Source organism: Marmota monax, unplaced genomic scaffold (genome assembly GCF_021218885.2).
Source record: "Marmota monax isolate L192 unplaced genomic scaffold, Marmota_monax_Labrador192_F-V1.1 WCK01_AAM20220418_F8-fsc00069, whole genome shotgun sequence".
Lineage (NCBI taxonomy): Eukaryota > Metazoa > Chordata > Mammalia > Rodentia > Sciuridae > Marmota > Marmota monax.
The window spans coordinates 5,898,183-5,926,081 of record NW_026695243.1 but is presented as its reverse complement, the minus strand read 5'-3'; the positions used below and the strand labels follow the sequence as shown (position 1 = coordinate 5,926,081).

Here is a 27,899-nt window from a genome sequence, read left to right as displayed (position 1 = left end):
TAAATGAATAAATAAATGAAAAGGTGCCCTCTATGGTATAAAATGGAAATTCAAAGAATTTAAATGGCTTCCTTGAGGCCACTGAAGATCAAGTGGCCAAGCCTCTTGAGCTAAACATTTTCCCAGAAAAGTGGTTTATACCTTTGATTTTCCATTTCTCCCATCCACCAGCAGAATCTCCAGCATGCTGTAAAACTGTCCCCTAAAATGCAACCTATTTTTCCATAAGAGAAAAACAATAGCCCTGGTGTAAAATTAAAAGGAGTGTTGGATTCCAGAATTAACTGGAAATGTGTGTTGGAAATCAAAACCCAAGCAATCAGAAAAACCAACCACGAGTCACGGCAGCTCTTCTAGGGGCCTCCGCTGAGGTAAATGGCTGTTTCTAAGGACATTTCCATGCTATCAGCTTTTCCTCGTTAACGCAAATAGGATGTCAGGGTTTTACAGTAAAACCGAGACCAGGGAGAAGAGTGCCATGAAAGATCATTTCAGGGAAAAAATGACTTGATTCTTTTTCTGAATCTGAGCCGTCACTGGATGTCTCTCTCAATATTTACAGAGGAATTTTTGACTTCCTCTTCTGAAGGAGATTATCTTGCAGTTGAATTTTTTTTTTAACCAAAAGACATTTTAGAAACAACTACTAATTTTTAAACCTAACCAGAATTTATAAGAGGTAAGGGAACCAGATGATTCTGGGATAGGTAAAAATGTTATCCAGGAACAAAGGCAACATTTATAGAGATGCTGACATTCTCAGCCTGGGTAAGTCTCTTTAGGGCTAAGTTAGTGAATAATTCTATATTAGAAGAAATAATTTGAGAGCAATAATGTAGAAGTACAAACTCTATTTTTCACTGAGAAGAGTATTTACAAATTTTGACCATAAGGAAAAACTCAACCTATCCTCCCTCTTTCTGAGAAATTGCTGAAAGCAATTTTCTATATAATTTGCTAAAATATTTTTATTATTCACAACAGCGTTTTTAAAAATCTTAGTTTTTTTTTTCTTTTTTTCCACGAGTCTAGGAAAGTACCTAAATCTAGGCACATAACAACCCTAAAATGTCCAATTGTCCCCTCAATTTCACCATAAAAAGTGAATTTTTACTTATGACACTTATTATTTAGGCACAACACTCTAAAGTTTACAGGGCTCTTCTTCAATTTATCATGCCAATCTTTGAAGCCAGTGGGGTTTAAAGAAGGGAAAATAAATGATCAGAAGACTAAGCAACCAGCCCAAATCCATCTGGAAGTTAGAGGCAGCTGCAGCCTTCAAACCTTACTTTGAATCCAGTGCTCTTCTGCTAGAGCAAACTGCTGCTTTGGTTAAAATTTTTTAAAATAATAATAACAATGATTCTTTGCAATCGTAGACAGCTTTACTATTTACCAAGCATTTTCACATACATCTTTCATTCACTCGCTGCTTGTCTAGCATCTGTTAGGACAGGGATGGTCTCAGGGCAAGGGTTACCAACCCTGTGCTGCATCTTCAAAACATGTTAGTTGAATGGGTCTACACCATTCACATAGCAACTCAGAAGGCAGCAGGATAAAGTCCCCCACTTACTTGGCTGGTGGGTGGCAGCACTCAGGACTCCGCCGCCATCCCACCTGAGCGGTGCCAACTGTGGGAGGCTGTGGTCTTGACACAAGAGGTCTCTGTCTTCCTTTTGACTGACACATGGGCCAGGCACTTAGAAGGCAACACTGACATTGTTGAAACCCCAACTCGCAACTGTGTCAAGTGAGGATTCAGACTTAATAACCATCCTTTCATCTCAGCAAAACAGCCGTGCAGCCCTTTGGCTTACAGACAAAAGATGAACGGCAGTCACCAACACACAGTGTCCTTCCGTGCAGAGAGTGTTACTCTGGGAGTCAAGAGGTGTAGGTGCCTGTCAGCTGCTCTGACACTAACTCGCTGTGTGATCTTGGCCAACTCACTTAGCCTCTCTAGGCTTCAGTTATCCCTTTTGTAAAATAGATGGAGGATGTTTACCCTACTTGACTTGCAGGGTTGTTGTGAAAATAGAAATACAGAATGGTTATAAGACATCTTTGCAAAATAAAATAAAAAGCATGGGCTGAGGATTAAAGTCCTGTATAAAATGTTTATTTTTTGCTGTATAACAACACATCACCCAATTCCAAATAGCCTGAACCTCCCAACCAAGCTCCAGTGGGAAAGGACAACAGCTGAGCTCAGGGTAGATTTAAACTTGGCCTCACATGCCACTGGGCTGTGCCTCTCCAGCCTTTAGCAATCTTGAGATCTAGACTGACCGCCCACACTTCTGGAAGACTGCCCGCCTTCCTGGGGGGAAAGGGGTCTCTGCCTGCCCTAGTTACTTTGCCTACTTTTCCATGCAACCTCTGAAGAGCACAGCTACCACACACCAGGCACTCTCTACAACCTTCACCTCGGAGTGCCTGTCCAGCTCTTCAGTGACCACCACCACCACCCCCCCCAAAAAAAAGGAAAGAAAAAAAAACAACTGTCAATTGAACAGCCCCAGTTCAGAAATTCCCAGTCACACTGTTTTAGGGCTGAACTTGTTTCTTAAAAGGCAGTTCTAATTACAGTGACATTTTGTCCACTGTGGTTCTTAGTTATGAAAATAATGAGCTATGAAATTCCAATTTATTGTTGACAACTTAAACGGCCAGGCACCAGAGCGACGCGTAACTTCCTACTGCCACTCTACCTAGTGACAAATCTATTCCGGACCGAGGGAGGCTGCCGGCTGGGTTTGGAAGGATCCCTGTCTGCCTTAGTCTCCATGGGAGATTTGGAGGGCTCTAGGGCAGCACAACATGAGGACCCAGCATTTGGACGTCTGCTCTGAGAAAAGGCTCAGTATCTTAAAGATTTCAAACAGCAAGCAAAATGTCGGCTCAGCAAGGATGTCTCAGCAAAAACAAAGGAAGGGCCTTCTTTCTCTCTCTCTCTCCCTCGGTACAAAGAAGCTTCACAAGAAGATATCTGAGACTCATTCAACTCTAAAAGTCCAATTCTGAGACTGTCTAAAATATTTCTCCTCTCTTTCTTTTTCTCTCTCCTTTTGTCTTGTTGTTTCTTTCTATTTCTCTTTTAAAAACCATTCTATTTCCTCTTTGTTCCCTTTTTCTCTTTCTCTTTTCCTTCCCTCTGTGCTACTTTCTTCTGCTACTCTCACTCTCACCTTCCTGTCTAAAACCACCCTCTAGCAAGAATACAAGACTGATTTCCTGAAATCTCTGAACTCTGGCAGAGACTTATTTGCTTGCAGATCACTAAATGGGAGTGGATCCCCCAACCTCCATAGCTGAGGTACCTGCTCTGGGCAGGTAGATGAGACATAAATACAGGAATCCAGGACCCTAAAGGAGCTGCCAGGCCCTTGGCCCTGAAATATCTTCCTTTGGCCTCAAGCAAAACTGCAAGGCTGTTTGATACATTTGCTTCCTCCAGCTGAGAAATTTCTTGAATTCCAGCAGACGGAAGAAAAAGAGCAAGCAGAAAGTCATGATGTCACTGACATACTTCAGAATATTTATTTTTTATTCAGGCATCTGTTCTCAAACCATAATGCAGGCTACAAGACAAAGGTTGTTTTCTGACAACGGAAAAGAAATGGAAAGCAGTGAACGGCTAAACCCAAGAACGTTCCTGCCTGCCAGGAAAGACCTACAACACCACCACATGCCCAGAAACAAGCCTACAGCTTTGTTTGCGGGTGTGGGGAGACACAGGTGGCCCAGGAGTCCTTTAGACTCCATCCCAACCCAAGTGCTAACTGGATGTATAAACCTGGGTTAGTCACTTTGCCTCACTAGGTTTGTTTCCTGGTCTTAAAATATGCTTCACTGGATCATGCTGAGGCTACTGAGAAAATAAACGGGAGCGCTAAAAGGCTATACAGCCCTCTGGGAGAATCGTCATTGTTAGTATTTTGCTTGCAGCAAATCGCCGGGTCAAGTGGCAACTTTCAAATGTCAGATTTGAGAGTCAGCTTTTGCTGTCTATCCCCCACCCCCATTTAATATATACTTAGGATGCCTGTCACTACAAAGGAAACACAACACATAGAAGGAAAATACAACAGACCAACATAATGCGGTTGATGATAACCCAAACTGAAAATGGTGGCTAACTTTTAAAAGTGGAATATGCTTTTTGAAAACATTAAAATGAAACATTGAGGGCTAGGCATATAGCTCAGTGGTAGAACACCTGCTTAGCATTTGCAAGGCCTTGGGTTCAACACACACATACACACAAAAAAATAAATAAATAAAAAAAGGAAGGAAGGAAGGTTGATTAAACTCTGGTGTATTATATTATACCTTACAGAGTCTCTACCCAGCTCTGCCCAGGGCCGTGAGCTCACCTAAGTGGATAGGGGAATTTCCTAAGAACCTCTTACTCCTGGGTTCTTTAGGATAATTCACCAGGCTTTCTAGAAACATGTCCCTCCTAAATCTTCCTATTCCACTTATCACTTGAGATGGAGTTACCCAGGGTCACTCTGAGTTGGATGGCCTCAGAGGAGCTTTGCAAACTCTAAAGTGCTGTGCATGTAAAGTGAAATGCCACTATGGTCCTCACTATGACACTGGTACATTAGACAGCTGCTGAATCGTCTTTAAGATCTTTATTTGAAAGTTCATGGAAGCCTGGAGCTCCTGCCTTTACCTGCCAAGAATTTTGCTGACACAACCATGGCTGACCCGAAGCTGCCTGGAGATGTCGCAGGGCCTGACACCTTGATGAGCAAGTTCCACTATCCTTTGGCGGACTACATCTGGAAGTGGCCGTCCGTTCACAAAAACCCCCCCAAGCTGATTCACTCCTCCATGTCCTGAAACAGATCAGAAACAAAAGGCAAGGGGAAGGGTGGTTAGAACCAGTCACATAGTAGAAGCACCATTGTGAGCACCCAGAGGCTGGATGTCTTGCTCCTGGAGTCCAATCCCACAGACCACACTGGGTTGCTTTTTAAAATTAAGCTTAGCCTTTGTCCATCTTCAAGCAGTCATTTGGGCCAATGACAGTCAGGATTGCCATACTGTTTCCTTTAGTTATTAGCATTTCCCTTGCAATTTTAAAACAATGGACTTTGAAAAATATTTAATCTATACTAACAATAGGGGCATGACTTATTACATGATACTTAGGTCTAAGGAAGATCCTGGGGACAAAATTATGCTTTAAAATACATCAATTTTAAAGAGGAAAGAAAAAACAACAGAACTCTTTTCCTTCTAACGAATGTCTTTAAAAGTGAAAAAGACTACTCCAACAAACCCTAAATCTCAGGGGGAAAATGTTTTTAAATCAGCCATCTAATTTAAAGGCTAAGGACTTAAATTATATATATATATATATATATATATATATATATATATATATATATATATATAAACAACATTTGCAGAGTACTGAGACAAAATCCAACCACTGCCTTCATAAAGAAATTTTTTTTTTTTAAATTTTAAACCCTTCTGTAAAGGTAAGCCTGGCATGTGGACTTGACCACTACACCCTCTCGGAGCACACAAAAGAAATGGGTCATAGGATCTTCTATATACAACACATTCCACTTCACTGTATCATGATTTGTTATAAAAGCATTTCCCTGGAATTTTTGGAATATGTTTGCAATTGACAAGCAGCTTTAAGTTGGTTAGGGGGAAATAAAGAAGCCAAAGAAAGCTTCTGAGTCCCAGGTTTTATAAGAGCTCTGAGGCGGATTTGAAGTAAAAGCAGTTGGGGAGTGCTATCCATATGCTCCCTTCTCTTACATCAAGGTCCATCTGGAGTACCTAAGTAAATTGAAGAGCTAACCCAGTAAACACAGAGCAATCCAATGTAGCAACATCATTGACCTTGTAGCTGTTAATCAGCCACTAACTGACATTGCTGAGGATTGGGGCAAAGAGCCAAGCCCAGAGCATATACTGTTGCTTGGCAGCTCAGAGGCAAAGGCAGGGGAACCTCCTTAACTGGTACTGGCTGGGCCGGGACTGGAGTGTACAAGGGAAGCCAAGGCACCTCTGAGGTCACATACATATACATTCTCCAAATCTAAAACTCTATAAAATAGCTACCTCATCTCAGTTATTTCCCCAATTTTCATCTACTACCTAGGTTCATGAATAATATTTGCAATGGAGGGGACAAAAACACTCTTAATATATCCTATATCCTTAAAACTATCCAAGCAATCCACTGAAGTTTCCCATCAATATTTCCTAAAATGACCAAGTCCAGGCTTATTTCAAAGAAAAAGATGATCCATAGATAATTGCAGTACTTAGTTCCAGTTTTATGCTGAATTTTTCTGAATTTTCAAAATGAGCTTTAATCAATGTTAATTGTTCTGAAACATTCCAGATATAAGATAAAAGGGAAAACATCTCTAACAGGATTTTGCAGTTAGGAACACAATTGTACAGTTTACCTAAACAGAAAGACTGAAGTCACCCTGGCCAACAGCCTTAGGAACGCTTGGTTCTGGGGCTGGGAACATCTAAGAAAAATGGATTATATATATTTTTCAAGACAGGATGAATTTAAGTAAAAGAAAGTAAATTCAAAATTGGTATGAGCTCTGAGAGGTCAAAGGACTGCGAGGGGGGGCGAGGAAGCTAAAACACCAGCACACTTTTGGAAGGACCTGGAAGTCCTGGCCTCGTGGCCCATCTGCAAAAGCCTGTTCGCTACACTACTAACCAGTTGAGACTTTTTGCCCCAAACACAGCAACCACCTTCAAAGGACTTTCATGCCAAGAATAGTCATTTGTGAGTTTGGAGGGTTGTATTATATTATGGAAAAAACAATACAAAGACAAAAGCACCAAGGAATGTATAATCTGGTTTTGGACAGAGCAAATCCCCATACTCTATACCCTTGACCACAAAGGCAAAGCTGCTAAGGATCTTGCAGAATCTGATGTACATCTCCACAGCTGACTAGACCCAGAGAGACCTAGAGACTTTGACTTCCCTCAGCAACTTGGAAATGCCCCAAACCCACTTGGACCTCTTGCCTCAGTTTTACCCAACAGAGTTCTTCAAGGATGGCAGTGAAAAAAAATTCATAGCTGTGGCCTAAGGAAAGCCATTTATCCTGAGACTGGAAAAAAAAGGGAAGTCTGAGAGAAGAAATGGGGGACAGGGAAAGAAAAGAGAAAAAAAGGAAAGTATTTGGGAAAGGAGCAGAGTGAGAACTAAATGAGAGAGATAGCAAGCAGAGAGAGAATCTGAAAAGGAAGCAGCAGATCAGGCAGGCAGAAAAGGAGGAAAGAAAGGAATGGAAAAGCCAGAACAGACCAAGAAAGGAAAGAGAAGAGAAAATGGAGAAGTGCAAGGAGAAAGTATCTGGAAAACAGGAGACTTCTATAGAGTCAGACTTTTGTTTTCTGGTGCCCTCCGCATAAGCACAGCATCTCCTTGAAGAACCAAGTCCCCGCTTCTAATTCTGTGGACTCCAGGTAGTTGAGGGCTTATCCCCTGGAAGGGTGCTGGGCCAAGAAAATCTTCACTTTCCAGGGGAAGTAGAATTTACAGAGGGACTGCAACAGAGACAGGTGCGAGCAGATCAGGTAAAGACTGGGAAACAGACACAGATACAAGGGAAACAGATCGGCCTCTACAGGGCAGAGTAAACAGGGTTTAGAGGTGGGTGGGTAAAGAAAAGTTGAATTATAGATGCCCCTGGGGCCTTTGTGGCTCTGGTCTGGAAGGCACTGGCTTCCATAGATGCTCCTCAAGTTCTGATTAGGACATGCAACCCACTGGAGGCCCTGACCACACCCCAAAGACCATGGCTGGGCATAGGGTCTTGGGAAGGTCTTTGCTGATTCAGCTGTGGATTGAACTACAGGACACACAGGGTCGTTGAAATTTCTCCTAGATACCAGAGAGGAAAAATGAAGGGGCACACAGACATGTGAACAAGAGCACATGGAAAGATTAGGCATGAAATCCCCCCAATGGACTCTCCAACAGGTAGATAGTCAGTGACACACATGAACAGTCGGGCTGTGGACACAGATATGGTTGAACAACACAAAGTGAGAGTCTTGCACATGTGAATTCACCCACACAGTCTGCTGGCTCTATCTGGAATCTGAGTCCCTCCCTCTCCCCTTCAAAGCTTCATGTTTATGCTTCTGTCAAAGATACCCAAGAAGCTACTTCAGCTTTGCTCATGTGAACTTCTGTTAGTCTTTCTGTCTTTCGGACCTTAGTGTCATATTCTATAAAATGGATCTAACTGAAGTTTTGGGTGATACTCAGGAAGGACACTGGCTATAAAAGTGCCTTATAACTGGTAAAGATGCTTGGGGAAGAAAATGTCTTAGAGGGGAGTCCATTGTGTTGATGTGAATGATTAGCCTGAAATGGGGAGTGGGACACTTTTGAACTATGAAGCCTATTTCCTAGCAGTGCCTGCCCCTCCTTTTAGAAGCTGTTTTGCTCAAAAGTGGTGGTTGAAGAATTGGGGCAGGAAAAAATCAACCAGGGCCAGCAAGGAAGATGAGGAAGTGGGATTTTGAGCCCCTATTTATTACAACCACCACCCAGAATCAATTTTTCTCCCCAATCCCCACTGCCTGCAAATTGGGCTCCAGAGCTGGCCTATATTGCTCAAGCAAACAGCTTTGGATGCCAGAACCAAAGGTTCTTCCAAAAAAGCCAAGGGCTTGCACCAGCTCTGGAAGCTAGGCTGGCTGGGGCCCAACCCCCACAGTGCTGCCAGGGAGATTGAAAATGGGAGGAGGGGGCAGACTAAAGGCCAGGGCAAGGAGGCACAGGCAGACATTAGCCGTTGGCTAATCTGCACCTGGAAGAAGCTGCTTTCTCCATGCTGATCCACAGCCAAGAGACCACCTAGTCTGATACTATCTCCCCAAGGGCTGGGAACGACCTCAGAGCAGCCGAGCTCTGGGCAGAAGAAGGCAGCAGGGGCCTGTGGATTCCAGCCAGCAAAGAGAGAAGCACTGGGGGTAGCTCTCCCTATCTTGTCCCCCATTTACTTCTTGGCTGAGCCAAGGGCTTGCTCACCTCTCAGAGTATTGCTCCCAACTCATTTGTTTTCAGGCTCCTTCTGTAAGATCACAGCTTTTCCAGAGCCAGGCTCAAGTATGTGCAGGAAAAAGACTGCAGAGAGCATTAGGGTCACTACGGACTGGAAACCGTTTGAGCACAGGCCCCAAATGGTGAGGGATCGTTTGGGCTGGTACCAGAACAAGAGGCTTCTGTGTGCAAACCCACCGCTTTGGAGGATTACCTTCGACTCTGAATTTTCACACAAAGAGAAACTGACCTGCCTGCAGCCAGCCCAGCTGCCTAGACAAGCCTTCCCCTGCTTGCCAGGCCACTCGTCACTCCTTGGCAGCCACGGACATTCTCGCCCCGGAAGCTTGCCTTCTCTCCAGCCGGGTCTCTGCTGCCTTTGTTAAATGGGGGACCCACGGCTAGGGAAACCGAATCCTGGGCTAACAGAGGTTGGAGAGGGCTCCTGGCCACTGAGTAACTCCTTGACCTGCAACCTGCAGAGACCGAGCTGGGCACCAGACTGGTTGTTGCCAAAGCCTCCTCCGCCGGCTCCACAGCCAACAGAAAGGAAACGCGATTCGTTCCACTTGGAATTTCCTTGAAATCTCCGAATCTAATCCAGCGTTAACTCACCGTGAGAGGAGCGCTCATCTCACAGGAGGCTGTGCTAATGGGTGAACTGGCAGGATCCCGGATCAATCAGGCGGACCTTACCCGCGCCCAAAACGACCCTTCCCGTCTCCTACACACGAAGCGACTTTCAGAAGGTGGGGGCGCCTGTATGACGACTAATTGGCTTCTTTATTTCTTTTTTCTTTCTTTCTTTTTAGGGGAGAAGCCACCACGAGGCAGGCGTCCTGCAGGGAAGGACCCAATGGGGTCTTTAAGGGTCTCTGTATGGACTGGCCGTCTCCTAAGCAGAAGCTTAGCTCAGGGAGCACGACTTCGTTGATTTTTCAAATCCCCCTCCTCAACTCCAGGACGCCCTTGGAGCCCTGGACCCGGTGTCCTTTCTTAGCTCTCAACCTCTTCCTCTACAAATACAGAGATTGGTCAGGGCCCCGCTTTCCCTCCAAACGGCAGTCTTGATCACCCACCAAGGCTGAAAAAGGCGCCATCAGGGTTGGGGCACCGTCTGAGACTAAGACTGACCTTTCGCAACAACTTCGTGCCCTCCAACTGGCCCAGCCAGGGTTCTCCGGATGCTCTGAAATGTCCCTGCTGGAGCCCCAGAAAGGCTGCAGCTCGCTGCCTACACTACGCGTTGCTGGAGGCGGGATTCCAGGACCAGGTACTCTGGCCTGGGCGGCCGAGTGCGTTGTTCCACGTCCCCTGCCTGGAAGCCCTGGCACTTTGTAAAGTTGGCTACACAGCTACAGAGGTCCAGGGTCCTCCCAGCTTTAGGACCTGCCCCGCGGTCCGGCACCCCCAACCCGGTCCCGGCCGGAGAGTGAGAGAAGCGAGTTCGCCGCCTACTTACTATGCATGGATGCAAACGGGTCGTGCTTACAGTGTATTTCCATCGGGGCGCTCCAGACTGCAGGCCGGCCCACGCCGCCGCCTCCCGGCGCCAAGGGGCTGCCCAGGGCGGCTAGGGAACCGTGCCACCAGGCCGGGCACCTTGCGAGCCAGGCTCAGAAAACACTGCTGGAACCTTAGGGTCTCTCCCAGAGCCTCCCTGCTGAAGATTGTCGAAAGCTCCGCGGAGAGGCGGGAAACGGCGTTAGCGCAGTCGGTCTGGGAGCGGGCGCCCAACTCTGACTGGCTTCGTTCCCCGGCTGGTTCAGGCGGCGGTTCCCGGCCCCCCCCGGGGTAGCTGCGGCCAAGGCGCCCGCGACTTCGGGGACATAGCGTAGGGGCCCACCTCCAGCACCGCTAGGAGCCCCCGGTCCCCTGCAGGAGCAGTTTTCAGGAGGCCGCCGGAACACACGGCCCTTAGGTTCACTCAGGAAGCAGCGAGGCCCGCCGGCTGCCAGGCTGGTTCCGCGGCCTCGCTGCCTCTAGGGTCCCACCTCGACCCCTCGGTCTCCGCCAGATCCTTTTTCTCTGTTTCTCTGAGTCTCTGGGGCTCGGACTTGCCCCCTCCGCCTCTCTACAACTGCCTCTCCGACGTCTCAGACGAAGTTGCGGAGAACTTCCTCTCTGGCTGCGCAGGGGCCCGGGTGGGTTCGGAGATGCTTCCGCCACTGATGTTGGGGCGGAGAGACTTCGGAGTCCCCAGGAGCTTGCAACCCTCAAACCCAGGGACCCGCTGCCTTCAAAGTTCCCGCGGCCTCAGCTGCTTCCCCATCGCTGGGAACAGGAAGGGGGACAACAGCGACCGGCTCCTTCTCGCCTGGCTATCTGCCTCACGCCTACCAACTCTTCGAACCCCGCTGCCCTCTTTTGGGGGTTCTATTTGGACTGTCTTCCAGATGCCTCTTCCGGGACAGCCGCCGCGCCTGCCCCAAGCGTGGAGCGAGGGACCGAAGAGAGAGCAGAGGGTTCCCGCCACCAAGGCCGCCAAGACTGTCGGTGCTAAGATGAAGCCACTGCCGGCTTTGACTGCCGGTGCTTCTGCTGCCGCCGCGGGCGCTAGCCTTTCGCCTGCTCGGCGCGCACAGTGCGCCACCGCGCCGCCCCGGAGCCGCTTTCAGGACCCGCTGCGTGTGGACAGCGCCGCCCGGGGCTCAGCCTCCCTCCGGGCGGGGGCGGGGCGGGGGCTAACCTGCCAATCATGTTCCATCAAGCCAATCAGAAAGAAGGCATCCAGCCCTGGTCCGAAACACCGCTCTATTGGCTAAGCAACCCACGAGCTCCGCCTGATTAGCCGATACCTGGGCAATGGGAGAGAATGGGGGGCGGGGCCCGAGCGGCGGCGCCACGTTCATTGACAAACGCGCGGGGCCAAGGCCTAGTGGATTGTGGATGGGGGAGGGGAAAGGGAGAAGAGGGCCCACGCAGTGCCTAGAGTGTCTAGTTGCTGCTCCTACCCGGGCCCGCACTTCCCCGCTGCTGTTAGGATCCTGAAACGCCCTGAGGCATTAGCGGCCGGCTGAAGCGGGGTGAGGGGGGGAAATGAGGGAATAGTCTCCAGAAGGGAAAAACAAACAAAACAAAAAGCCCACCCAAGAGTGTTAGAGGAAGCCACGAAGTGCAGTAAGATCCTGCTTTCAATCTAGGTGATGGACACCTAGTATGCACATAACTGCCAGTTCTGACCTCGTTTTCTTCATCTGTAAAATGGGCAGAGTTGTGTAAACTCCTTTGTGATTAACGCTCCTTCCAGGAAAAACACTTCAGAATTTTATCAAGCATTTGCAAAGCCACAACTACCTCCTCTTTGTCTTACCCCTTCCTCTAGCTGCAGAACTTACAGTTCTGCATTAACCAAAGACAGAGACATTGGGGAGAAAGATATGTAATAATCCTTTAAAATTAATATCCAGAGCATTTCTGGGAAAAGAGGCCATCTGAGGCTGTGGGCCAAATTGCCCAAGCACAGAGCAGTAGGACCTCCTTCCAACTTCAGACTAGATGCTGCTAGCAGCTGTGGGGGCTGGTGATGCTTCAGCTGAATACTTCTGTCAGCAGGAGCAATTCCCTCACCACCACCACCAAAAGGTATCTTGGAACTGAGTGAGCCCACTCTTCTCCAGTGCTAGTGATAGTCTCTGAAGCAAGCGGCTAAGCACCCATTATATTTGCAAGGGTCCAGCAAACAATATTGTACCTTCCAGCTGTCAGAAAAACCTCACCTCACCTAGCCAAAAGTTCCTGTAGTGTTTGTGGGGAAGAAAAAAAAAAGGATTGATTTCTAGCTGAACTTTCTTGATACAGAAGTGGTCTTTGGCCAGAAAGTCTCAGTTTCTCAGGGTTTTAAGACTCTAGGAACACAATCAAAATAACTGGACCTTTTAAAGGAAGCATTTGTCAGCCCTTCTTCACCTAGAAGGCTATAGTTTTGTGAGCCCTACAGTGTGCCAGCCTCACCCCCCACAGAGACACTGAGCATTCTTCTGCCCTGGCAGCTTCTAGGAATGGTCAAATTCATAAGTGATGATTTTTTAATATTAAGCATAAACCCAACAAAACAGTATTCTGATGCCTGTTCCAGAGAACAGAGCACAGGCTGATCCTGGGAGGATCCCTGGCTTCATTGTCAGCCTGTTTTCTCTCCTTTCCCCTCTCTCTACCCCTGCTTCACTTTTCATACCTCTAAGCTGGGTTTGCCCTTGGATCCACTTTCTGTATCTGTCTCAGACCCAGCTGTCCCTGACCGGTAGACAAGTTTCCGGTGCTGATACCCAACCCCACCCCAGCCGGGGCACAGCTGTGGAAAACAGCCCCCACGCAGGCCTCTAGGGACCCAGGAGGCGGTGGTGTGCAGGGGAAGTGATGTATCTCCCCATTGCCTGGAACTCTGCAGATCTACATCTTAGTTACCAATCCCAACCCCCACCTTGGAGCAGGAAGGTCACCACAGGAGAGGAACTAGGATGGAATAGAGTTGGCTTCATCCCATGGTGCCCAATGGGTTGAAAATCCTCTGAGGGAGTGTGGAGACACCCTAAGAGTCGCAGCCAGTGACAACCCTACATGTGGCTCTGCTCCTTGAGATTGGGCCTACAAATCCAGATCTAGAATCTTAGAACTTAAAGTGCTCTGAGGCTATGCTTCCCCCATTTTACAGATGTGGAACCTGAGGCCAGGAGGTGGATGTGACTTGTCCAAGGTCACACACACAGCAAGCTGGGGCAGAAGAAAGGCTGTAAACTTTTCTTCAAACTTCTTCTCCAGACCCCTCTGGCTAGACATAGCTGGGTGTCAATGGAGGAGGAGGGATGCTGCCAAATCAAAGAACCGGCTTTCTTTGTAAAGCTTGAACAGAATCCCAGGGGCATTTGGGAATGGGATGAAACCAGAGATATTATTCCAACAGGAGTAGCACAGATTCCCTTTCACACAGTAGGTGTTCCACTTCTTTGGGGCGTTTGGATGTGTGCTCACATAGGACCACTCTAACCTGTGCGCAGAAAGTAGCCACGTTGTGATGCGCCTCGGAAAGGAAGTTCCCATGTGAGAGAGGATTATTCATCGCCACCTGAGCTGGACAGCCTAAAAGAACTTCGGAACCCAAGGCGCTACCAGAACTGGTATCGTGGCCACTTAGCCCAGCCTTACAGGCCACCAAATGGCGGCTCAGAGAAGTTACATTCCTAGCCCGAGATTACACAGCGATTCCAATGCTGAACCCAACTTTTGCGCCTCAGTCCTGTCTCCCTGCTCCCAGAAACCCGCAGGCTATGTCCAAAAGAAAGAGACTAGCAACGAGCTAATCTCGCCAACGCGCTGATCGTGGTTGTGCTTTAAAGTCTCTCATGGCTTCTTTCAGCAGCGGGGCTTTGGGATCCACCCTATAAGAAGCGCAGGGGACAGAGACCGGGAAAGGAAATCATCCAGGTAGAAACTTAATTTATGTAAATCGAATCGCCTTTCAAAAGTTTTGCTATTGGAGGAAAGCCCATTGAGAATAATGTTTGAAGAGCTAAAACATCTTTGGAGAGAGCGTCCACCTCGGTATGCAGCCAGAGACCTCACTTCACTCGGTCACACACCCCTCCGGGTTCCCCTTTTTCGCCTCTGAATGACTCCCTCTAGCGCACAGCAAAACTGTAGGTCAGAAAGCTGGGGCTGTTTAGAGCCCTGTAAAGCTGAGATCTATTCCCTCAGCGGGAGTCCAACCCATTTCCCAGCTCTTGCCTGGGAAAGCGAGGACTTAGGGGACTCAGACCAGTTCTCAGTTTAGGAAGATCAGAGATGCTATGGGCATCTGTGTCTTAACCTGGTAGGTTCTCTCTAACCTTCCTTAAAAAAAAAAAAAAATCAAAAGAAAGAAAGCAAGTGGCTTGAAATTACAAAGCAATCTCTGGTACAAAAAATCCTGCATCGTTTCTACACCTGAATCAGAAGTCTGCCCTACTTGACCCAAGTCTGTTTGCAGGAATCTTGAAGGATATGGGAGAGAAGGGAGAGTTTAGCCAGGTTTTTCAAGAACCAAGTACACCACCTGTATTGGAGCTAGTTATCTTTATCAGCCTGGATCCCCCCCAGCCCCCGCACCCCAGAGAGACCAGGATCACTAAAACAAACTCTTTCTCAAAGACTTGAGACTGGGGGCAGCCCTTTCTTCTAGAGCCTCAGCTTCCTCTGCACCTAATGCAGAGAGCAACCTCTGAAATGCCACTTCTGGAGGCTCTGTGAGATAAAGTTCCATAGATGAAGAGTATTATTATCATTCCATTCTGGGATCATTCCAGAGCTCTGAGACTGAATGCCAGTGCCCAGTGGAAGTGTTCAATCTATACAGGTCTCCCTGGCCTAGGGACTCAGGGTCTCCCACTGCAGGTGGCTTACCCAATAGTAGTTTTCCAAGGGTGTGTGGGGGGTGGGAGGGTAGAAATCGATCTCTTCTCTTAGTGGGAATATCTTATTGTCTAAGGGCAAGGAGTTTTTGCTTCCTATTCTCATCATAACTCCTGTTTTGTGATCTCCAGAAGTCCCTGCTCTCTGTACCTCTTCTTTTCTTTTTTCCACACTACAATGAAAAGGCCAGAAAAGAAGATCCTTAAGGGAATTTCTGCTAAGCTATGACCTTGCCAAACCTTGGGCTTAGAACAAGGACATACTTCCTCACCACTGTACAGGTAGAGATACTGAGGTTGGGGAAGGAATAAAATATGAATAGGTTCTGAAGGAAGGAAAGGGAAGCCTAGTGGTCTATGAAAGTTGTAGAGGTTGGGAAAGAGGAGAAACCTTTCCAGAAACCAAACCTGGATGTCCTGAGTACCAGCCTGGACCCCTGCTAGCCCGGCCCTCCATATTTCCAGACAGGAGGAAGGTCTATACAGACAGGCAGAAGTGCAGTATCATCTAGCTGTCACCCTTTCCAGGGAAAGCAGCCCTTACCCCAACCCAACAGGTGAGGAAAGGGTGTGGTTCTCAGGATTTTAAGGTCCAATCCTACTAGGATTCCCTCTTATACAAACCCCACCCAGTCCAGCTCCACAGAGGAATAAAATGCTTTATTGATTAAACGATTATTCAGGCGATTGAACTAATCAAAGAGCCCATCGACCGCCATGAATTACATTCTTTGTAGACAGCTTGTTGGGAGAGGCAGCCCAGCTGGTGGGGCACAGAGACCCTCTCCCTGACCCTGGTGTACCTCCAACCCATTTCCAATGCATGTACAACCTCTAGTACCAGGAGCAGGCACCTCTAGGTGTCCCATCTAGAGAAGGCCTCACCACCTAGGGAAAGAAAGGCTGGGGATTGAACGTGAGGAAGAGGAGGTTTCCAGTTTCCCTTTTCTGCACCCTCATCTCAGGAAGGCTCTTCTGGTTCCCCTGCCTCTTAGATTTTTGCCTTCACTTCTTTTCAGTTGCTGTTTCAGAAACACATCTATGCCCAAGAAGTTGTCCTGGGTTTGGGGTCTAAGTTTACCCCTTTCTGTTCTTTGACCTTTGGTTGGAGCTGGAGTAGAAGTGAGGGTTCACAGATGCCCTAGGATGGGGGAAGGGAATTTCTTGCTAGGGCTGAGAGTGTGTTTGTGTGGGATTTGGCATGATAACCCCCACCTAAAAAAAAGAGGCCTTCATCAGCATATGCCTCAGAACAGACAGAGGCCTACTCCCCCTGCCACCTCCTCTCAGACATAAACACACACTGCTACCCAGTGCCTGGCCCTGTAGGAGACATATGAGCCTGTGCCAAGAAAGCGTGTGTGAGTATAGTCACCAGAGCTAAATGCCTTAGCTAGGCACACACATCCACCCACTTGTGCTCTCCTCCATTGGAGCGGCACCCACAGGATAGAACCTGAGCATACAGTGCATGTGTGCACGTGCATGCACACATGCAACTAGAGCCTGAGGCTAGTCTAGGTGAAAGTAAAGACAGGCAAAAGTAGCCCACTCTCACCTGCCAAGTATGTACCTGCCACAAGAGACCCTCATGTACAAATGGTAGGCTTAACACAGTGCCCAAAGAGTACAGTTGTACACACTGCACACCAAGGGCCCAGACCCTGAATTTACACCTCCAATACAATTCCATCCCCTAACAATATGGGACTTTGGCTTGACTATACATGCTTAGAACAGTAGACCCCACATAGGCCCCAGATCCATGTCTGTGCCTACAGGCAGGCATTCTACAGGATTGATGTACACATTGGACAGTTGTTAGACATCCCAAAATGGAAGGGTCAAAGTAGTTACCCCTTTCTCACTTTCAAAATAATATGGAATATACAACTGAACACAGAGTCTCCTCAAAGCAACAGAAGTTCACTCAGACACTTATCTAAACTATATATAAAACACTCACAGACACACATTTTGAATACTTAAAAGAACACATATACAAACACCAACTCATAAACACACACTAATCCATACAAAGGTATAAAGATGCACAGACATGCAAACTCTTGGACACATACTCAGGCATTTAAAAAATACATGTACAGGGACACACTGAACGCATTGTCACTCATGCACACGCTGAGCTCCTTATGTAAACACACAGACCCAAACTTACTAACCTCCAAATAGACACCAATACAAACATTCAGACACAGAGAAACAGGCAAACTCAAAGACACTCGGACTGATGCAGAAATGTGTGAACAGACTGGTTAAAAGATATACAAACACGCTGCAGATAGACATACAATCCCTGAGAAAATACGGCGCACCGCCCCCCACCCTCCTCCAGGGTCACCAGGCATGAGGACCAGTGCCGGGTGGTGTCCCAGAGCTAGCATGTCTGGAGCCCATATCGCGGTCCTACCTGTCCTGCCGGTCCGAGGAGTCGGGTAATTTTTCTCTAAATCCATTTTGATATTTCAGGACTTGATGGAATGGACAGGGAAAAAAGTTTCCACTTTTTTTTTTTTTTGTGACTTTTTTTTTTTTTTTTTTTTTTTGATGCCCGGGGCCGCTCACAGGTTGGAATAATTCAAGCCTTCCGCTCCCCCGCCGAGCTGGGGTAGCTGATCACTGAGCTGAAACTAAACGTTTTAGGTGGAAAAAAAGCGTCCGAAGGCACCGTGAAATGATTAAGGAACTAAAGAGCTTCTCGCCATGTGAGATCATGTCCTGTTCTCGCCAACATCACAAGATGTCCCCAGACACGCCGCGCCCCCAGCGCGCCGCCCCGCACTGCGGGCCCGGAGCCGGGAAAGGGTGACCGCGCTGTGCAGCCGGGCCTGCTCAGCGTGCCAGACGGGGCGGACGGGGCCGGGCCAGAGCAGCGAGAAACCCGGAGAGCAGCAGTACTGCCGCCGCGCCGCCCCGGACTTTTATAGGGGATGGGGGGGAGGGAAGGAAGGCTTCAGACTGCGCGGGGCTCTGGTCCGCGCGCCTTCGGGAACCGGCAGAATGAAGCCGAACCCCGAACTCTCTATGAAACCTGCGTCTGGGGGTCGTGGCTCTCTGTGCTATGGTCGGAGCTGGTGATCCCACCATGTGCAGAACCTACTGTATTTGTTGGCCCAGGCCGTGTTTTTGTTTTTAAAAGAAATTAGCCACTCTGCCAAGCAGGTGCTTTTTAAGGGGGTGCAAAGGCTAGCAGTGTTGCCAGGTATTAATGGGAAGTTTCAGCATCCTCAGATTCACCCCTAGGGCGGCGCCCGCCCCCAGGGTTCCCAATCACCGCACCCCACCCCCATTTGCAGAACCAATACTATTGCTGGGCCCGTAACTCTAGGACAGGGCCAGATTCCTAAAGCCTCCAGGTCCCACTCAGTCTTCAGGTCCCAGATCTCCTTCCCACAGCACGTCCCGTTCTGGCCCAGAGTACAGAGGTTAATCTGTGAAATGCTGGAGATAAATTCCGAGTCCCCTCTTTGGAGCACCCGGGCGGAGCAGAGCATCTCTGGAGACTGGCGGAGTTCTGGACACCTTACCCCGGCTTATAAATGGAATCCCACTGCCCGCAGGCCGGGAGACGTTGCGGCATCCCTGAGGCCCCGGGACTTGATTCCAGGGGGGAAATCAGATGGGCAGAGGTGTGGCATGTCCAGCCCGCTCTCTTCCGCCCAGGCTCGAGGATCCCCTCCCCATTCCCCCTCCCCAGTCCAGCTGCTCAACTTGGTCACTGGAAGCCTGTGGGGCCCTGATGCGGGGTGGTCGCTGAGGAAAGGTTCTCCAGGGCGGGGGTGTGCTCCGCAGGAGAACTCTTGGCCCGCCGGACAATGGCAGTTTCGGAGAGTGAATCGTCCTCAGCGAGTGTTTGTTTTTTGGAGGGGGTGGTCACGAGGCTGGGCCGCAACCTAGGGGGACGAGCCTAGAGTTCAAGGAGAGGGGGGCGGGCAGCGGGAACCGGACATCGCGTATCCACTAAACAGATTTCTCCACAATCGGAAACGTGGCGGTGGATTCCCAAACGACCGCCCCACCAAGTGGTCTGCGCAGTCCCCCTGCGCCTCCTCCTCTCTGCAGCCTGCGGGTCCGGGGTCCCTACTCAGCGGTTTGATTTTTGACCATCTTGGAGCGTTGGACTCTCCCTCCGAAGCCCGGCCCCAGCTCCGGCTTCCCGCTCTCCCGCCTCGCCCGCACCGGGAGGCAGCGTCAGGGAGGAGCGGCCTGTCCGCGCCTGGAGATCAAAAGCCCTCCCGGAATTGACATTTCACCCCGGGATGGGGGCGGGGGTTGTTGGGGTTTTCCCCCCTCCCCATTTAGAGGGTTTTGTTTTGTTTTTATTTTCTGTTGAGTTTTCTTTTCATTACCTATGAGAATCTTTTGATTCGGGTGTTTTGTGTGTTGTTTTTTCGTGGAATTGATTTTAGTGGTTTTAGTTTTGTCTATGTCTTTTTGTTAGGCTTTATTTTCTGTCTTGTGTATTTTGATTTCGTGTGTTTTTTGTACTTTCTCCTTGCAGATTGTCCTTTTGTTTGTCCTTTGCAAGGCTTTTTTCTTCGCGGTGTTTTGATGTGTTCTAATTGGGGGTTAGTGGGTGTCGTTAGTGGGTGTTACACGGGTAAATTGTGTGTTTATTTTGTTTTCTTCGATTTTGATTTTGTTTTTGTGAGCTGCGCTTTTGGATGGATGCTTCGGGTTGGTTTTGTTTTTTTTGTTTTTTTTTTTTTTTTTGTGGGAGAGTTGATTTTAGTTTTCGTATTTGTGGGATGCTTCGGTGAATCTCGCGTGTGTGTTTTGGCTTTGGGGGTGTGGATTAAGGGAGGGGACACCGACCTCTCCTTCGTTCCTGCCAACACCCATGAAGTGCAGAGGATTAGGCCAAACATCATGAACCGTGGGTTTGCCATGCTCCAGAATACCTGACCCCAGAACACCAGCTTTGCTCTCTGAGCTCTAAACGAGCGCAAAATAAACATGCGTTCCCGAGGGGGCGCCCACTGCTAGCTAGGGACCCGCGGGTCCTGCAGTGCTGGTGCTCGGTTCAGACTTCACAGAGCCCCCTTCGCGCGGTACCCAGGCCTAGCCGCCACCCTTTTGCCCATCCAGTCAGCTGTGGGTCGGTGCCTCCTTAAGCTTGATCAGCGTGCTTCTAACTTCTCCGATTCCCACTGTGTAGGGCTGAGAGGCGACTCCCCGCCGCAGAGGGTGATAAACCAAGCCACTTCGGGGGACACGGAATTGATGTTGCGGCCCTACAGTTACGGGGCAAGGGGGCAGACGCGTGGAGTCTAGGAACAGATGGGCATCTGGATCCCTGAAAATTTCCCATCTCCCTTGCCCGCAGCCCAGAAATCCAACCGTGCTCAGCTTTCGGTTTGGTTAGCCCGCCTGGTTTACAATCATAGATAATGGTATCCTCACCGAACATAGGTAGAAAACGAGAGAGAGAGAGAGAGAGAGAGAGAGAGAGAGAGAGAGAGAGAGAGAGAGAGAGAGAGAGAGAGAGAACACACGCCAGCCGGAGTCGTGGTAGCAGCGGCCTGCATGGCGAAACCAGTGATGGCACTGCCTCAAGGGAAACCAAACTGTAGTGACCGGAAATGTTCCAGGGACGCAATAAGGCATTCTTTCTGTCTGCGTTGCCGGGACAACATACCAACCTCAACACACCTCGGATTGTTTAATGCTACAGCAGGGAGAAAAAAGAAAAAAAGAAAGAGAGAGAGAGAGCGAAAGATAATTTAGAGGCAGAGAGACATGTTAACTAAGCCGGCAAGGAAAACGAGGACAATCTAAAGAGAAATAAGAAATGACAGAGACAAAACTGTGGGGAAAGGCAAATTTGGGACCTAGGAAAGGGACTAGTGTGGAGGCTCCTCCAGCCCCCCCCCCCCCCCGCGCTCTGGCATTCTGTAAGAGAAAGCAGAAATCCCGAACAGAGAGTGAGAGAGTGACAGGAAAAGAAAAAAGACGCAGAAGGGTTTGGCCTAGGCACGCTGCGAGCTTTCCTCCAGCTAAGGCGCTGCATTCAAGGGAGGGGAGGCCGACGTTGGGAAGCAAGGACCAACATTGGCTCTTCAACTCGGCCAGGAAACACTAGTGGGTTCCAAAGCTAGAGGAGCGGGGTTGGGGGTCAGTTCCGCCCGGCGATTCCCCTTCCCGGACCCCCAGCCCGAATTCTAGAAAGGATTGGGCCATCAATGTCCGCCGATGGGCCCTCGTCTGTGCTAGCCTCGGGAGGAGCCGAAGGGAACAAGTCTGGCCCTGGGGCTTCCCGCAGGAGTCCGCGCAGGGGATGGGTGGGAGCAGGCGTCCTGGCAGGAGGCAAGAAAGAGGCCCCGCCCTAGAGCCGGGGCACCAGTTCTGCAGTAGCCTAGCCCGAGATGGACTCGCAGGATTCCGGGTCCGCGCAGAGCGCACGTGGTACCGCACCTTCAGCAGGCGGCGCCCCTAATTCTCAGCCCCGCCCTGCCTGGTTTGCCCGGCCTGGACCTCAGTGTGAGAGTGGACGCCGAGTCGCGGCGAGTAGGTCCCTTGGCGATATGAGTTTAGAGTTTACCCAGGGGCGGTACCGGTGTGGACAGGGGCGCCTCTCCGCCCTCAACTCCCCGAGCGCAGGGCGCAAAAACAGCGCACAGCTCTGGTCTGTTGCTGCCGCGAGGTTTGAGGCGGTGCCCTCAGCAGAAAGGGGCTGTGGATTGGTTTGGGTGAAAAGATACTTTGCTGTCCGTGAGGTCTCCTACGCCTAACAGGGCTTCGAGCTCTGGCTGCTGGCTCGCTGGGGCACCATGTGCCAGCGACTCGCCGCCCGGAAATACTCGGGTAGTTCTGGGATACACAATGGGGCTGGGTGTTGGGGGAACCTGATGTTCATGTTGGATTTTTGCTATTTTTTTTAACTTTATTGCTTTTCTTGCTTTAATTAAAAGTGTTATTGAGAGAATCCTCAAAGAGCGCAGACCTGGGTCATTTAGATGGGTTCATTTCAACTCAAATCCAGTAATTCAATTCAGTTCCACGACTGGTTTCCAGTGCTCAGATACACATGGCAGACGTCAAGTGTATGCGGTATACATATGCACAGAGACGTGATTTAAAGGCAACTCTTAGAGAATTTTGAGACAAAATTTACTCTCCTGGAGTTACACACTCGAAATACATGAATATGGAAACCAGACAGTCGGTTGTATTTAAAATCTGCCAAACATGTTCCAGCAATTCACTATTACCCAAGAATCCAAAATGAGGCATTGAAGAGTTACTGGCATTCTGAATGAAAACAAGTGTAAATTAGTTTATTTTTAAATATTTTCTTTTACATTTAATAATACCAGAAAACGTAAGTAATAAAATCACATTTTGCTAAAGAAAGTTGATATGTAGGATTTTTTTCCTATCAGTGTTTATACAATGAACTGTTAACTCTCCCCATTTCTTTTTCTTCTGGTTCTCCATGTGATTTGAGCTTTAAATATTCTTGCAAGCCCGGACTTACATTTATTTAATTTGTTTTAAACTAATAACACTTTAATGTGAGCTAATGTGATTCCGCAAAGTATTGGAACCTAAAGAAACCTAGTTCATATACGATTTTGAGTGAGGGTGAATGCACAGGCTAAACAATTCTTTTAGTTTTTGATGCAGATCAGAATACTGAACCGAAGTGAAGCAAGCCTCTAAGTAGGCCCTTAATGTTCTCAATTACTGTATTCTCCATTTTTCTGTAATAACTTCAGAGCTGTGGCAGAGGATCACAGCAGGATTGGGACACTTTTCTAGGAGCATACAGTGTGAACCTGTAAATCGACAAGTGAATACCACAGTCTCAGGGAGGTTGTGGGCTGATTGCTATTTTTTCTTTGGGGGAGGAAGTCTTATAGGGTGGTCAGGAGACTGCAATATGTTAAGTCTGGATTTAAGGACATACCTGAAATAAAACTGCTCTAAAAGTCTTTCAGATTTATTGCTGGCTACCTATTTTTAGGAACTTCTTCCAGAACTCAGCCCAGAGTAAGAAAAGAAAGAGCTAAGCTGGTGTCCAGAGAACCTTTGAGATGAGCCCTGAACCCAATCCCAGTGTCTAACAATCACCAGAGATACTTCTCAAAGTGCTTAACTTCTTTATTTGGTACTGGAGGCATGGGCTAGACCTTCCAGCGTGGATGCAAATCTAAAAAGTGCCTACAAAGAGAAAAATTAATATATATATACATATACTTTCAGTGAGATGAAAGTCTTTGGGGATATCAGTTTAGTATGAGGAGCTTACAAACACAGGACAAGAAAGTTGTTTCCCCCCAATTCACGAAAATATGTTTAATGGGAAATGGTGGCATTCTATCTTGTTTAAAAACACATAATATCTACATATCACAGAAGGAAGCAACCCACTGTTAAAGAAGAATCCAAAAGGGGGAAATGAAGAGATTTAAAGTCCAAGGATAAAATTTTCAAACTAAATTCATACTAAAATAACCAAATCAAAGTCTCAAACTAAAATGCTGTACAATTTTCAATTAAAACAATTTTTATTTTTACAATAAGTATTAAGAATTTCCTGGAGAGATCTTTATAAATTTGTCCAGAAAAACAAAGAATGTGTATTCAGGTTTTATATTTACTGTATATGTTTGTGTTTATATATTTATGTCTGTATACATACACACACTCACACATCAACCCTGGCAGGCTGAGAGGTCACAGATGGGTTTTCCTTGTTAGGCACAAATTCTTATAAACAAGATATAAGATGGAAACAGTTTGGTGAACTGAAAGGGGAACAATTTTTTTCTACTTTGGTACAGCAGTTGGTGTCTCATTTATCATACAATTTGAACATAGACTCATGTACCCCATGAAGTGACAAAAGAGAATTAGGCGGGGATGAAAACCTGCCGGTATCTGCAGGCGGTGCCTCAAAGCGCTCCCTTGGACACACGTTCCTGGTGGTGGGGAGGTTGCTGCCTCTAAACCGGGACTGACCTTTTGTCTTTTGACCTCTGATGCATGAAATTAGGTAGCAAAAGAAAATTCGAAGAAAAGGATACAAAAACATGGAAAAACAGCCCTCCCTGACAATAGTCATTGTATCAGATCATAGTGGAGCTGCCCTGCACAGCCCGAAGTGCTTGTTTTTAAGGCTGTGGGTCTTCCTGGCCACTGGGGTTCCTGTTCTCCTTTGTGGGCAATCTGCATTTGTTGGGGGAGGGATTAAGCACTCTTTTTAATTAAGCTCAGTGCTATGTTTTGTACTGGCTGTTTACACCAAAGCCCGGGTTAGCAAGAGTGTCTGGTTCCTTCATTTCTTCTGAGTTCCTCTGTGTAGGCTGGATGCCTGGTTCAGATCAGACAGCACAGCTCCCAAGATAAAGTCCTTTTAGCCACCCAGGCCAAGGTGATTTGTTTCTCAGCCCTAAAAGACCATACTCCAGTGGCTAGCTCTCCACTCTTTCTCCAGACCTAGAAGGAGAGGGTGGCTTACTAGGGTTCCCTGTCCCCTTGGCCTAATAGGCCAGCCTGGCACACTCCACTGTCAGGAGAGCCAGGACAAAGGAACATTGGTGAGAAGCCCTCAGCTTCCAAATAGCATCCTTTGAACCTCACAGTCATCCTGGGAAGGAATGCACAGCCTGGAGTCAGAAACCAGGATGCAATGTCCCTTGAGCTGCAGGTTCTGTCAGAAAAGTATGAGGATGCATGTAGGAGAGTATGAAGATGGGAGAACCAGGCAAGAAGGACAAGTCAGACTTGGGAAAAGTGTCATAGAGGAGACCTTCCTGGAAGAGTGACCTATGATGAGTAGGATTTTGTAAATAAGGACACAGAAGGCATAGTTAATATCCCATTTTTGTAGACGAGGCTACTGGATATCAATGTACAGATAAAATTCTATGAACAGATAAAATTCAAGGGCTTGTAGGGTGGTAAGAATGGCAAGCGCTTCTGAGGGAAGGAATTGACAGTGGTCTGGGGGGATCCGGAAAAGGAGCTAAAGGAGGATGGATGGGATGGGCAGGCCCCTGCCACATCTCTGCCCAGCTCACCAGAGCAGCAGCTACCTGCTCCTCTCACCAGGTGGAGTAAAACAAGATAAGGGAAAGATACTAGAACCAAAGGAGAGACTCTTAATAAGCTTAATTTCAATGATTTTCTACCTTCTCCCTTGGGAAGTTTACAAAGTTCCTCAAAAACTTCAGCCTGGGAAAACAAACAGATCTTGGCCTGAAAAGTTCCTCCTTACTAAATACACCTTACTAAATCCTAGGCTGTGGGGGAACACTACTATTCCCCACTCAGGCCCTGCAGTCCCGAGCTTGCCCTTCCTGTTACCCTGGGGGTTTGGGATGAAGTATTTGTGTCTCTGTCCTCATCACTTCCAGTCTGTGAACTCCCTTAGCAGGAATTCTCCCTGGGGTCTTTCTGCTCCCTTATACTGGAGCTTCTAAACTTCAGCGTGAGGGGACTCCCATATAGACCCGTGGGCTGGCCCTGGAGAGCTTGATTTAGTGCTATGAGACACTTGGAACCTGAATGTTTAATTTCCCCATGTCAGTCCACTGCAGGAAATATCTGATCATCTGTGAGAAACAGTGACTTAGAAACTTTTCCAGGACTAAACCACTGTGATTCACCAATCCCTACCCTCCTCATCAAGTCTGCAGCTGTCCAGATGTTGAGAACTTGGAACTTATCAGGGTAGCAGCATCCAGACTGCAAAAGTTCCAGCAGCCAGATTTGCAAACTATTCCCAATTTGCCTTAGAAGTACCAAAGACACTTCTGAATTCAATCCCATCCATCAAAGAGAACTTGATATAGCTCTTAGTCCTGAAGGGAGATGAACGCTTTCTGTCCTCAAGTTGCTTGCAATCAGGTTGGAGAAATAAACCTATAACACAAGGTAGAACTTGATCAGGATTTTAATCAAATATAATTGGGGAATTGAAGGAGGAGTCCTTCCTTCCTTCTAGGGGGCATCTATGAAGATTTCTTCATCTTCAGCATTTCATCTGGGTTTGGAAAATTGAGTTGGAAAAGATGGGGACAAGGATGATATAGACTAAGGGTTCAGCGTGAACAATAACTTGGAGGTAGAAAATCATAGCCTGTTTAAGAACTGGCAAGACAGGAGGAGAGAGAAAACTTTATAGTGTTGAAACTGGGACCAGCTGAGGAAATAAGTACCCAAGAAGATACAGGAAGAACTGCATTAGAGCACTCTTGCCCACAACTCCCCGGTGGCATTCATGGGATCATCTGGATTCTTTGGGAGCTTTGCAAGACCTCCTTGCCAAGCCTCTCTGACTGAGCCCTTGCTGAGTAGGAGTCACTGCTGACTGCTTTTTTATATTTTTTGTGCCTGGGGCCACTCCATGAATGAGTTTATCAGCTCCCTCTAGGGCCTACACTTCTGTTGGTGCCTTCGTCACTTTGTCATATCTCCTTGTCCTCTTGTCTTCACAATGTGTGATCCATTTCATCAACTCCAGAATCAGCACAGAACTTGCACATAAAAGATGTTCATGTGAGAGTCAGAAGGACAAATGTACTGAAGGGAAAAATCTTCCCTAGACTGGGCCTCTTGAGCCCTCTTTTGGTCTCTAGCTCCTGCTTCCACATCCTGTAAGTATGACTTCACCTCTCTGCTCCCTCAGTTTGCTCACCTGTATAATGGGGAGTGTGTTTGCAGCCCCGTCAACTTTCTTCCCATGGTGGTGTGAGAACCAAATGATATAACAGCTGGCTACTTGCTCCACAAAATATTGTTAGGATGGGTTTAGATTCCTCAAGGCTGTTTAAAGAAAATCATTTTTGGTTGACTAAATATATTTATCTTTTGGTAGAAGAGCTGAGGGCCCCACATTTCTGACAGGAGTGAAGGTTTGTATAGAAAGAGGCTGGCAGAACTCATGTGTCGAAAAATTGTGTGTTTCTTTTTACAGCATCCTTTTCTAGCACTGAAAGAAAGAAAGCAAAGAAATTCAACTCAAGCACATCTGAGGGCTGTAAGGTTAACAGCTGTCATGATACTGCTGCTAAAATTCTGAAAAGACAGTGTTGGATGTTGAGTTGCTGGGTTAAAACACAGTTGGGCAGAGTTAAAGGAGGAAGAAAATCTTAGATCCTGGAGAGAAAACAGCAAGAAATAATGGCAGTCAATAGTGCATTAATGAGAGGTCCTCTACCGTGTATACACAAATCTATACACACACTCACATCTCTTCTCTTATTTAACAGATGGAGACACTAAGAAACCCAGAGAGAGAAATAGAATTGCCAGAGTTTCCATAGCAATTTAGAGGAAAGGGCAGAACTAATGAGAGCAACTGACATTTTCGTTTGTTATATTTTTTCTTTCTTTTTTAAATCTTATTTTCAAACTTTTTTTTTTTCTGGTAAAGGGGATTGAACCCAGGGGTGCCATACCACTGAGCT

At 47.6% G+C, this 27,899-nt stretch overlaps 1 protein-coding gene across 4 annotated transcripts in view; it reads right to left on the bottom strand.

Moving 5' to 3' along the window:
- Pax5 (paired box 5) overlaps positions 1 to 18,372 on the bottom strand; it is a 193,722-nt gene extending 175,350 nt beyond the window's left edge. The window contains exons 1-2 of one of the 4 annotated variants that reach the window (XM_046457254.2): positions 17,894 to 18,372; positions 4,688 to 4,853 (exon numbers count right to left, since the gene is read on the bottom strand). In XM_046457254.2, the coding sequence (XP_046313210.1) occupies positions 4,688 to 4,853; positions 17,894 to 17,939 (212 nt within the window). In that variant the 5' untranslated portion in view covers positions 17,940 to 18,372. Of the gene's footprint in view, positions 1 to 4,687; positions 4,854 to 9,691; positions 9,861 to 10,538; positions 11,700 to 17,893 lie in introns of those variants that run through there. The other 3 variants (XM_046457255.2, XM_058578050.1, XM_046457256.2) reach the window with 3 other exon arrangements.
- Positions 18,373 to 27,899: the final 9,527 nt, after the last annotated feature.